Source organism: Lycium barbarum, chromosome 1 (genome assembly GCF_019175385.1).
Source record: "Lycium barbarum isolate Lr01 chromosome 1, ASM1917538v2, whole genome shotgun sequence".
Lineage (NCBI taxonomy): Eukaryota > Viridiplantae > Streptophyta > Magnoliopsida > Solanales > Solanaceae > Lycium > Lycium barbarum.
Window position 1 is genome coordinate 171,330,907 of NC_083337.1, and position 12,009 is coordinate 171,342,915.

The window sequence follows — 12,009 nt, forward strand, 5'->3', positions numbered from 1 at the left end:
TGATGGTATTCAATCGGAACAAGTCTAAGTTTAGGCAACATGAGGAAAATGTGGCAAAGTTTAGGGAGCTATCTATGACTTTTGCCTTTTATGTTGACTTGTTCTTCTGATGAGATTGTGCCATCATGTTCTCGTAAGCCAATAATTCTTTAGCTTCCATGTTTTTTTTTTTTCTAGTAAGCCATAAATTTGAGATGATTTCAATCAACCCTCCATGCAAACAGAACATGAAATGTGGATGGAAAATGGGAAATTCCAACAGGTTTGTTGTTGTTTTGTTCTTCTATAGCATGTGTTGATATTACTAAATTTTAACAAAATCTGAAGTGTGATGAGTTCACTGGTAAAAATCATTTAAATTCTGAATCCTCCTTCACATGTCAATGAGATTTCAAAACTTTAAATAAATAAATATGGTGCCGCTGTCTTTATTGTGGTTTTTTTTTGTAAAAATAAGTGGGCGCTTGAACATAAAAGAATGTGAAATTTGAAAGAGATAGAATTTGGAAAAAGTTAGAAAAATGATGTTTGGAATTGTGTTTGAATATGAATACAACTTCAAAAACACTGAAATTTCAAAAATTCCAAAGATATGTTCACATTTTTTCATTCCAAATCACTCACAAAAATTCAAACATATTCCGTAGTAAAATTCCGCGAAAAAATGAAAATTATCCATGACCAAACTGACCCTAAGTTGATGTAATTTTTGGGTGCGGGTATGTATTTGCAATATACACAGCGCACCTAGTAGGAAATGACAGAATAAGTGTCTGCTCTATTTGTCTGCCAAAAGACTGTATATGACTCCACTGTACATGATTAATGATCAAATCCATACCTAACAAAGTGTAGATCTATCCATGTCTGAAGGCTTGCTGAAAATAGGTCGAGTAACATTTAATTGGACAAGACAACAAAACGTGACGTTTCTCTTTGATTTCAAAACTTAAACAAAACTTTTACATCCATACAAGCTCTTCCACTTGCAAAACTACTGGTTTTTGCTACATTGTAGGCTGGTTCTTGATATTTTCCTCGTATACTTTCATAGCTCTGCTTACGTTCACTAGTGTCACATATAGTTAAAACATACAGAACCGGAAATTCATAATAAGTTGATAACAATGATTATGAATAGTGACTTCAGAAGAATGAGCGGGAGAGGCCACTTAACTTTTTGATCCTTGAAGTGTTTCCAAAATATGCTCGATTCTATACTTCATGACAGGTTGGCCGGACCTAGTTTTCTTGAACATTTTTTCTCTTAGCGCTTTCCTTCTAGATTCAGCTTTCTGTCTTTCTTCATTCTTTGCTGAAATAATGGCCTCTCTCTCCGTTCTTGCCTTCCCTTCCTCTTCCTGTTTCCTCTCATATAGTTCTTTCAAGCTTCGAGCATTATTCTTCTGGCCCTTCTTACTATTGTTATCCACCTTATCAGCTTTTTCAATTTCTTTTTCATCCTGACATAGCAAGAATTAGAATAAACAGCGGTCTCTCATTTCTAGTTCCAATTACCAACAATGCAGTGAAAGTAGAGGGCACTAACAGAACCCGGACCCAGAGATGCCATAGAGCAAAAGCACGTTGGACTTGTAAATCAGCTAACTTGAGCTTTACCCAAATGATTAAATTCCACAATTACATTACATTCTACACCATTTTGAAATGGAACTTTAGGTTGTCCACATAAAGCGCAAATATATGGTGTCGTCTTGGTGCTTTAACCAAATGGAATTAGACTTGCATAAAACTCAGAAGGAACAAACAAGAGATGGATAATGACAAACCTCTTGTTGTCTTGCACTCTCGGAAGGCTCTCCTTGTTGCTTAACTATCCTCTTATATTTATTCACATATTTGGCATTCTTATAGAACTCCCTTTGCTTCTCTGCACAAAAATAACAGCATATTACACTTATCTCGACAATGCAGAAGCGGATGTGGTAAGTCAGTATTTTAGGTATGGTCTATGCGTAGAAATCTGCTAAAACAAATACCAGTAGATATAAAAAAATTAAATCTTGGATCTGCGTCTGGACACATCAGGGAAACTTCAAAAGGATGAGCATACATATCACAATACAGACAGAACATATAACGAACTGTTTCAGACAATAGATTAGAAAAACACAGGGCCAACCCCCAGTGTTTTGGCAGTCTCAAACCAAAGCAAAAAAAGGAGGTTTATAGATTTACTTATGATGGCAGGATTGTAAGTGCTGCTCTTGGTTTTGGCGTTTGCAAATGCTTCTAATGATAAGCCACCTCTTCCACCTCCTAATCTTTGCATATTCTTCCTCTTATCCTTGAACCATTTTGCTTCATCTTTCGCCTCTGCAAATTTCTTCATAATGCTACTACGCCCAATCTCAAACCCTAGTTTGATGAGGTTTTCCGTTTTCGTATTTCACTCTAAGATGGGCTCATCAACTCACCCTGTTAATCAAATATACAGGCCCAAAGGACTACTACACTAACTACCTAGTGGGCCAAAGCCCAAACTATTTTGCCAGTTTTACCAAGACATACGGAAAAAAAAATCTATATTCATATATTTTATGATATCTAACAATACTGTTCCACTTTTAAAATATAGCAATAAAGTTTTAACAAACTATATACAACCTCCAATAAATCCTATAAAATTACTATTTTTAGATATTTTTCTTCTCTTTTTTAATAGTTTCTCTTCCCACAAATTTTAGCCGTTGGTGTTCTACGAGTTCATAGTCTTCGGAATTCCCCATAACAATATATTTCTTATAAAACATATACGAAAATTTTCGCTCAAGGCTCGGAAAATTTGCTCAAATATTTATGTATGAAAACTGTATGAAATATGTATATCTTGGGGGTGGGTGGGGTGGAAAAAAAATATGTATATCTTGGTCAAGGTTTAAAAATTTCGCTCAAAATTTTGTGTATGAAAAATGTATATATCGCTTGGGCTTAGAATTTCTCTCACAATTTTCATGTATGAAAATTGTATAAAATTGGTGTGAAATGTGTATATCTCACTCAAGGCTTAGAATTTCATACAAACTCAACATACAATTATTATACAACTTTAATACAATTTTGAATCTCACTTCGAAATTTGAAAAGAAACCAAATTTCATGAGATCCGCTAATTTTCCTACTTTTTTTTTCGATTTGAACCCGCATGGTGTGATAATTCAACCATACAGTGATACGTAACTAATACTACTTGAAATCTTAACCGAACAGCAATGTTAGGGATCTCTCATGGTTGACTTTGACTTCGATTTCTCTGTTTTTGCACTACTTCTCCATCCACGTAACCACCGTGAAACAGGCCCCAAAAACACCCATGGAACCTATATCCATTTCGCTTGAATCAGTAAGTCCGCATAGGTACGCCTATCTCAGTAAATGAAATGGATATCAACACAATAGATTTGAAGCAGAGCTTGAGTAGAATAGGGAGAAAGGGTGGGCAGCTGGGAAAATGGGAAGGGAATGGTGGGCGGCTGAGAGAATAGGAAGGGAAAGGTTGGCTTTTAATTTTTTCAAATCTTGTATGATTTGTAATTAAGTTGTTATGTTTTGTAAATAAGAAAAAATATCCTTATGTTTTGTAATATAGTGTCTTAAGTGGTATTATTAAGTCATTTTCCCTATTAGAAAATCAAACATTGAAAGTAGTTTCATCAGGAGAAATATATGTGTTCAATTATACATGAAATATATATGTCTAAAGGGGCAGGATTTTTTCTAAAGCATATCATGATCAAGTTAATGGTATTTGTTTTTGGCACGGTACTGAAATTTTTTATTTTTATTTCTGGTTAGAACATGGTTTGAACCTTTTATTGAATAAAAATAATTAACCAAAAAGTAGTTATAGATAGAGTAAAATTAAGGCCAATTTGCAGTGAAAAAACAAAAAGCCGCTTGCCTTTAATATTGTTTTCCTGAATACTTTAGTTGTTCTAAAATTGGATTAACACACATTTGAAAATCTACAATTTAATAAATAAATCTGCAAGCACCAAAGGAACAATGAAACAATGATACAGAGTTGACCATGAAACAAATTAGCAAAGTATTTTGTATTTTTTTACATTTTTTCTAGTCTTTTTATATACATATTAAAAATAATTCAAAAAATTGCTAACAAACGTCATCATCCCAAAATCTTTTTTGCTTATTTTAAAATTACGTAGAGGATCATAACCTGAAATAACAGTTCGTTCTTTTGAGTTCTACATTTATCTCTAAGAAAATGACGTAGAAAATATATATTGGACCCGAGCTAAGCATGGGCAATGTTTTACTAGTGTAGAACATACACGTGACATACACAACATACCACTTGTATGTTACTGTATGCTATATTTATATGTATGTCATCACCTAATCAACTAACTTAATCATGGTAAATCGATATAGTCGAAGTTTAACTACTAAGTGGGGTTAAGTTTTTCCCAGCGTCGTCTGTGGCACTCTGCCAACTTTAAACGCTTGACTCTTGCCCTTTTGTATTAGTGATCGTGGCTCTGCTTTTATGCACAGCTGTGGGAGTTACTGAACGAACTTACCGTCTCACACGCAGTGGCGCAATGCGTGCTGCATTTTAATAATGTTTAGTCACTTGAGAGACGACGTTAGGAAGTGACGAGTGGAACCAATTCTTTTTGGTTTTTAATCTAATGCATCTGGTACTTTCTGAAAGTTTTCACTATGCAACAGGAAAAATGAAAAGGTTTCATCCGATGACTATAACAGATTCCTTTATACAGTTAACACTGGTCGCTAGAAGAATGAATCAAAAAGGAAGAAATAAAATAAGGTAGAGACAGTTTCCTATCCAATGTGAAAATAACACCTCTTAAGTAAAGCTGAGCATATAATGTGCACAAGCCATGTCATTGGGGATCTTCGCCAGTACCAATCATGCGGGTGTTATATGAATTACAATGATTGCATTTGTGGCCAAGGATGTGAAAAAATGCTTTACCAGTACGATTGCAGTCATTGCAGAGAATTGGAACCTGCAAAGTAAAAGGTCAACCTCATTATCTACAATTCCTGCTTAAGAATATAAGTCCAACAAAACATTTCCTTTTAGAAAAGAAAATGTGAGATAAACAGTTACAAGACGGGGTCAATCTGTAAGTTAAAAACCAGCATTTCTTTTAGGACAAATTTCTAAGGTTAACTCTCTAATAGTACCTCAGATCCCTCCACTCCCTCCCATCATCCACCAGCAACGATTCAGGCCAAACCATCAAACCCCTCCTTCCTGCTAATTAGTCCATTCCATTGAAATACCATCCCCCCAAGCCAGTCAAAAGGGGGAAACAACTACCGTATAAGCAAGTGAAGAAAATTTGAGAAAAGTAAAAAAGGGTATCCGTGATCCCACTCCACAGCTTGGTGGCTGCAATAAGTCTCTTATGGTCAACATTCTTCTACTTCCATATAAAAGGAAAAACTCAGGAATCTAAAACGAACAAGCAGCATTGAAAAGTAAAATAGTAAGACAACATACTGAAACAGACCATTTCCTCTTACTTATACTCTGTAGAACATTGCTTATAAGCAATTACAAGCATCATAAAACAAGAAAGAGCCACTTACCTCATAACGATATTCTTCAGGCATGGCTGTAGCTTCAATCTATACAAAAGAAACTTAATCATCAATTAACAGTCATAATGCATTATGGTTTATATCATGCGCTGACATGTGCTGTAACACTTGAGCAACAAACGCAAGGTCATATTGACTCGAGATATGCATATATATGAATAAGCCATGTGAACTCTCTAGTTTCTGCCCCAACCCAAAAAGATAAGAAAAAACTTGAAATCAACCAATCATCCAGCTGCGTGAAACGCAGTCTACAGCGAGCTGTGTATGTCAAATGGCGGATATCACTAAGCTGCAGAATGGTTAGGAACCTGAATAATCCTGGCAAACCAGAGGGAGGAATTTTCAAGAATCGGGTATTTACAAGGGAGAAAAAGGAAGAGCTCAAGGTGAAAAAAAGGAAGATCCTAGTGCAACTATGTCTCTAATCAGGAGCAGATGTAGTGTATGTGTTTTCATCCGAACCCAGTAGCTTTGAGTCTCAAACCCTATATATGTATGTGTGTGTGTGTGTGTTTAAAAGATCACTAAAGAAGCACAAATAATAGATTCCCGAACACGACATAAAGTTCAAATCCTGCATTAGCCTATGTGAGACTAATCTCTTTTTTCTTTAATCAGTATTTATGTTTCTCTAAATATTATTTCCTTAAATAAAGGTTTGTGCTTCAAATTGATTGAGGCAAAACCATTAAGCCAAAACACTGTCAGAGTGAAATCAACTTCAGTCCAGAAAAATGCCATTGACTTGGATATCACTATCCGGGTCCTTTCATCCTTTATCAATTTAAGCTATATCAGCATTGGATTGGAGGGTAGTCCACATGGTGTGAGCCCCATATTCTTCACCATGTGGTGAGGGATCAAATCAAACCAATGTAATATCCCCTCCCCTTGCCCCTTCCTAAATAGTAATAATTTTCTTTAAAAAAAAATAAAATATATATATATATATATCAGCATATAACCATTCCTTTTTCTGGATATATGAATGGCGAATATTGCTTGTAGCAATGTAAAAAAAAAAAAGATTTATCAAAGAACTTTGTAGAGATTAACTGAAAAGTAAAAAAAAAAAAAAAAAAAATTTATACCTCCAGGTCTAATCTTTCCCAAGTTCTGGACATGTTGAGAACTGACTTAGAGCATATAGGGCAGCGATACCTATACAGAAAGGGGGAGACGAGTAAAATAAGTATGTTCTCTCAAAACCAGGGCAGGCTGACTAGTATGAAGAAACATAATAATCATATGGGTAGACTTTACTGGTTCTGATGGACCATCTCAGTGTAGCATTCCATATGCATTGTATGTCCACACTTCATAATTGTGGTGCCTTTAACTGAGTCAAAAAGAAACTGACCAAAGCCACAAGTTTATTATTAGAATACAGTTCCAAACGAACCAATATGAGCAAGTTAAGGTAGTGAAAGCCAAATGTAGTGTAGACTCAAAAGGTTGTGAAAGCCAAATGTAGTGTAGACTCAAACCTCATAACAGATGGGACAATGGTTCTTCATTGAGTTCTCCACACATAAGTGATTATCTCGTAGATCCACTGAATAGCAGGATCCTGTTGCAGAAACATGAAAAAAGGCTAAAAGAGAAGTAGTCCTAAAGCTTAAGGCATTAGATAAATAAGGGACAAAATTTTGTGCATATGATTCAACTTCCATTTACTCTAATGTCTTCTTTTAAGGAAAAGATTCATTCTAATATCTTGAAATCCAGCATACTATCTCGAACTTCCAACAAGTGACTTGGAGATGAGACGAGGTCGAATAAAGGCCAGATGGGCAGGAAGGAGAAATAAGTTGTCCAGATTAATAAAAGATTATGATGGTTTAATAAGAAAAAAAAGAACACTAATTGGTGACCTCAAGACAGGAGTGAGTTGCTTTCAGGTTTTGCCTTTATTATGACCAAGATTACTAATTGGTGACCAGTGTTATCAAAAGCGAAAAGCGCGAAAAAAGCTCTAAGGTCAGTTGGGGCTTTAAGCGCGAAGCGCATATAAAGTGTGGGCTTTAATACAAAAAAGTGCAATGGTGCAAAAATACAAATATATATATGTTTAGTCCAAGATTAATAATAATAATAAGCATGAATGACAAATATATGGACAAAGAAATTGTAAAAATATTAAGATAAAGTGAAATATCAATCATCTAGTGTCACCTCCTCAAGAGAGGCTCATTGGCAAGGAAAAGTATGTCTTAGAGCGTTGATGACGACACTGAAGCGCACATAAAGCGAGGCGAAGCGCTCAACATGTTTTGAGCCTCGCTTCAGGGCTTAAGCGCACTTAAAGCGCGCCTTTGATAACACTGTTGGTGACCTCAAGACAGGAGTGAGTTGCTTTCAGGTTTTGCCTTTATTATGACCAAGATTTATTAAAAGCTCAACTTATCACAGACTTACAACCAAAATCTTTCTTTGCCGACATGAAAATTTAGCATCCTTGAAACCTGTGTCTTTCCCATTTCAGAAGATTTACAGGACACATAGACATGAGCCCTTTTGAGTAAAACAAACTTAATTTACAAAGAAAACGTATTTTTTCCTTTATCCTTCACAAAGATATACCTGACTAGAAGATTCCACAGAAATAATGATATAGATTAGGAAGTTAGAAGAAACTTGAACTTGACCTCAAATCATCAATAAGCTTCTCTAGAACCATAGAGGGACTCACACACACACACACACACACACACACAGGATTCAACCATATATAGTGACAAGGTTCCTCACTACTTTGTTAGGTTAAGCAGCTATAGCTACTTGACTTCCATTTTCCTTATTTGGTTTGACATTAATTTACTTCATTGATACAGAGGTGCATGAGGTCAGTCAGCTATGACATGGTAGATGTACAGCAGTAAAATAGAAAGAGTAAAAATTTAACCTTCCTGTTCCGAGGATATCCCTTTACTACAGTATAAGATACACTATTCAAGAATTTCAGAACAGGCTAGTTGAAAAGAATCACTAGTTGAGATATAATCTATTAAAACTTGAAGCAGAAAATCCATCCATTTGAATGCAAGGAACTACATGATAGGAGTCAAACAACTAGGGGAAGGGATGGCATACCACACCTCCCACAGTGGAAGTAGTTCTCTCGACCACCCACCCTGTGTAATCAATTGTATATAAGTATCACAGTGATAGATATATGTTGCTTAGATAGTTAGAACGAGCAAGAAAAATGCAAGGGCAGAATGGAGGTTGAATACAATATTATCTAACTTATCACCTGCAAATTCCACAGTCATCACAGTGAAATTGCCTCTTCGTTCCCTGCAAAAAAAGAAAGTACTTACATATAAATGCATCAAATGAATTAAATATTATTTGATTCCTCTAGCACCCAAAGAACAAATCAATTTTTTTAAAAAATAATAGCATTACATCGTCATCGTAAAATCTACAAATTTCACAATAGTACTCCCCGAATTTGACACCACACTCTGAACAGATCCCAGCAACCTATTCAACAGAAGCAAGAAAAAAACTATCACCGACTATAATGGCTGAAAAGTCATAAACTTGAGACGCTCAAATGATAGATAAGTAGCAGCTAAGCTTAACAAACCTGTTGTTCAGTGTCGCATACAGCACATACAACCTGTAGAAAAAAATAATTATAATCCAACTTCAATCCCCATAAAAATTCTGAGCATTCATGAACTAAAAACTTTTCATCTAAGGAAATCAATAAAATGAGCTATACTCGTACTTGCTTAACATCGTGGCGCACAAGTTCGTGACGTTCCTTGGGATTGCTCAAAGCGCTCTGATTCCAACAAATACAAGCTTTAGTAGAAAACCATACATCGTATATAAAGCAATGGGTGACAGGGGAAGGTCAGTTTGATGTTGTATAGTTTGTAATATGGAAGTGACAGTAGTAAGGCCTCTTACTGTAATAATGAGGCACCAGACCATTATAGAAAGCACCTCACTGTTATGAAAACTGACTTACAAAGTTAGTATGTATGTTGGATTCCGAGAATCACACATTAAAAGCACAAAAGAGATTAAATGATTCTTAAGTGTTTATCCACCCATTTCCTATTAAAATACTTCTCCATCACATGTGATAACTGTAAATTGGTTTGTAGCTATCATGGATGGATTTGCATAGGGGCGGATTTATTGCCCATTGATGGTGCACGTGAACCCAGGGTCTTTCTGCAAAAATAGGTATTTTATAAACATATTTTCTAGAATTGATCTAATATGTTGTGTTGGGCCCCATGCTCTAGAAAGGCTAAATGGTGCACCTGGTTAAATACTGAGTTATTTGCCCAAAGGAATAGGCAATTATTCCTACTTGATACTTTGTTAGTACTTAGTACGAATTGGTGAAATGACAGAATCCATAAAGATTATTCAACAGGCTCTGGAAGGAATTCCAGGAGGGCCTTACGAGGACGAATTGATTTGATAGTTCAGATATTGTTATTCATGATATTGATCCGATTCAAGATCATCGAGAGGTAATATTCATTCATTGAATTTACAGGCCAAAGATTTATCATCTCTATGGGATTAAATCCCGAGTTATTGCGAAGTAAAAAACCGATGAGATTATGGAAGTAAATATTCTTGCATTTATTGCTACTGCACTATTTATTCTAGTTCCTACCGCTTTTCTACTTATCATTTACGTAAAAACAGTCAGTCAAAACGATTAATTATTAACTAATTTGAATGAAACTTGACTTCCGAGTTCTTAGCCAAAATTGACGAAATAAAATGAAAAGGATTCCAATTTCATGTCTTAAATGAAATGAGTGGACTAGAATCGGCAGTATTGCAATAGATAGATAGTATGGTAGAAAGATTCAACTATTTCTTTCTACCATACTATTTATTAGTTAGCCCCCTGGAATAAAATAAAGATAGAGGTTGCGTTTGATATGGATCTATAGATCAATCTACAATAGTATCTTGATATATGTGAATATCAATTCCATATATGGGATTGACATAGCATCCAATTCCATTTTTTCCCATTCCCAAGAAGTAATTGAGTAAACCATTGACAGTAGTTCCACAGGCATCGAAAAGGAAGAGTAAACCTCACTGATTTTTAACGCCTGAACCATGATATGAAATAAGTCGATAAAGTATAAATCCTAGATTCATGGAGATATAGAACAGCATATAAGTTATCATGCTTGCATATCCATCATTTGAGTCTCCAACAATTATTCCAATAATTACATATCCGATTTGGCCTACGAACGAATATGCAAGCATACGTTTCATGCTTGTTTGAGTAATAGCAATAAGATTTCCCAATATCATGCTAAGAATAGCTCGGATTTCCAGAAGAAGATGCCATTCATTTGATGAGAAATAAAAAGGAATATCGAAAATTGTTTTTTCTCCTTTGTTGGACAGCAGGACATGTATGTATGCGTTTTTCAAAAAAGAAGTTAGTTCTTCCACTTTCAAAATACTGATTATAGGGCTTGTTGTATCCGCTATCCCAAAATAAGGCAATTTCTTGAAGACAAGTCAAATTATACTATCATCGTTATTATGATTAGAAAGGGGAAAGAGCACCTTGGCATCGTTGTGGCAGTGACGGCAAGTGAAAATTTCATTGCAACAAGGGGCTCGTAGTTTACACCGTCGTCGATAATGTTCACATCTATTTAAGGTTATAAAAGGTCATTATAGAACACGGACACAGGGAAATTAAAATTAACACAAGACAGTGCAGTGTGCATATATTATTATGTACCCGTAAAGCATCTTTCCGACATCTTCTCTGGAACTGCTGTCATCATTCTCTTCGGCCGGCGGCGGTTGATTGTGGCGGTCCTCCATGTAGAATGTTCGAGAAGGGATTATGAGACTAGTACAGCTGTAGGTGAAATTAACTAGTTACGTGTGGGCAACATGGTGTGGTGGAGTATCGTATCGTATCAAGCTCGCTATTTAGTGTCACCCTTCCTGGGCACGGTTCGATCAAAGGAAGGGTGGGTTCTAGATCCACTAGTGACGGATGGCGGCTAAATTCATACTTCCGGGGCCCATTAACATTAAACTTTACTTTAATTCTACTTTCAATAATAATTACACCAGTATTATAGAACAATAAAATACTAAAAGATTTTACTTAAAATAATTTGATGACCTTTATGCATATACTTCATAAAATATAGTAACGCATAGCAATTCATTAATTTTTATTTAACCCTTGCTTCATCATATTCGTCCTATGACATTCCGTTTTGTGTTTGTCTGGTCCTTTCTTAAGATTTTGCAACTTAGCTCGTGCTGTTATCTTTTTCTTCGTTATTTACTTTCCTTATGGCTATGGCCTTCAGTATTTTGTCCAGAATATATATATATATATATATATATATA

The 12,009-nt window shown here is 35.4% G+C and overlaps 2 protein-coding genes across 2 annotated transcripts; both read right to left on the reverse strand.

Moving 5' to 3' along the window:
* Positions 1 to 919: 919 nt before the first annotated feature.
* LOC132608419 (rRNA-processing protein FYV7) lies at positions 920 to 2,428 on the reverse strand. The gene is made up of 3 exons (XM_060322414.1): positions 2,200 to 2,428; positions 1,791 to 1,891; positions 920 to 1,463 (listed from the first exon to the last, which is right to left on the reverse strand). Exons 1-3 carry the CDS (start codon positions 2,351 to 2,353, stop codon positions 1,173 to 1,175), a joined length of 546 nt encoding a protein of 181 aa, XP_060178397.1. The 5' UTR covers positions 2,354 to 2,428; the 3' UTR covers positions 920 to 1,172.
* A 2,287-nt stretch (positions 2,429 to 4,715) lies between these two features.
* On the reverse strand, positions 4,716 to 11,654 carry LOC132608435 (E3 ubiquitin-protein ligase MIEL1). Its single transcript, XM_060322415.1, has 12 exons — positions 11,381 to 11,654; positions 11,200 to 11,287; positions 9,362 to 9,418; positions 9,218 to 9,250; positions 9,034 to 9,111; positions 8,879 to 8,922; positions 8,716 to 8,756; positions 7,110 to 7,192; positions 6,886 to 6,977; positions 6,714 to 6,783; positions 5,608 to 5,646; positions 4,716 to 5,018 (listed from the first exon to the last, which is right to left on the reverse strand). The coding sequence occupies exons 1-12, from the start codon at positions 11,464 to 11,466 to the stop codon at positions 4,893 to 4,895; spliced, it is 837 nt and encodes a 278-aa protein (XP_060178398.1). The 5' UTR covers positions 11,467 to 11,654; the 3' UTR covers positions 4,716 to 4,892.
* Between the last annotated feature and the right edge of the window lie 355 nt (positions 11,655 to 12,009).

Coding starts and splice junctions, on each gene's coding strand:
- LOC132608419 (XM_060322414.1), bottom strand. CDS start 2,353: ATGAAGAAATTTGCAGAGGCGAAAGATGAAGCAAAATGGTTCAAGGAT. Junction 1,892..2,199: donor TTACAATCCTGCCATCATAA/GTAAATCTATAA, acceptor ATTTTTGTGCAG/AGAAGCAAAGGGAGTTCTAT. Junction 1,464..1,790: donor AGAGTGCAAGACAACAAGAG/GTTTGTCATTAT, acceptor TTGCTATGTCAG/GATGAAAAAGAAATTGAAAA.
- LOC132608435 (XM_060322415.1), bottom strand. CDS start 11,466: ATGGAGGACCGCCACAATCAACCGCCGCCGGCCGAAGAGAATGATGAC. Junction 8,757..8,878: donor GATGACTGTGGAATTTGCAG/GTGATAAGTTAG, acceptor TTGATTACACAG/GGTGGGTGGTCGAGAGAACT. Junction 5,647..6,713: donor GGGAAAGATTAGACCTGGAG/GTATAAATTTTT, acceptor TCTTTTGTATAG/ATTGAAGCTACAGCCATGCC.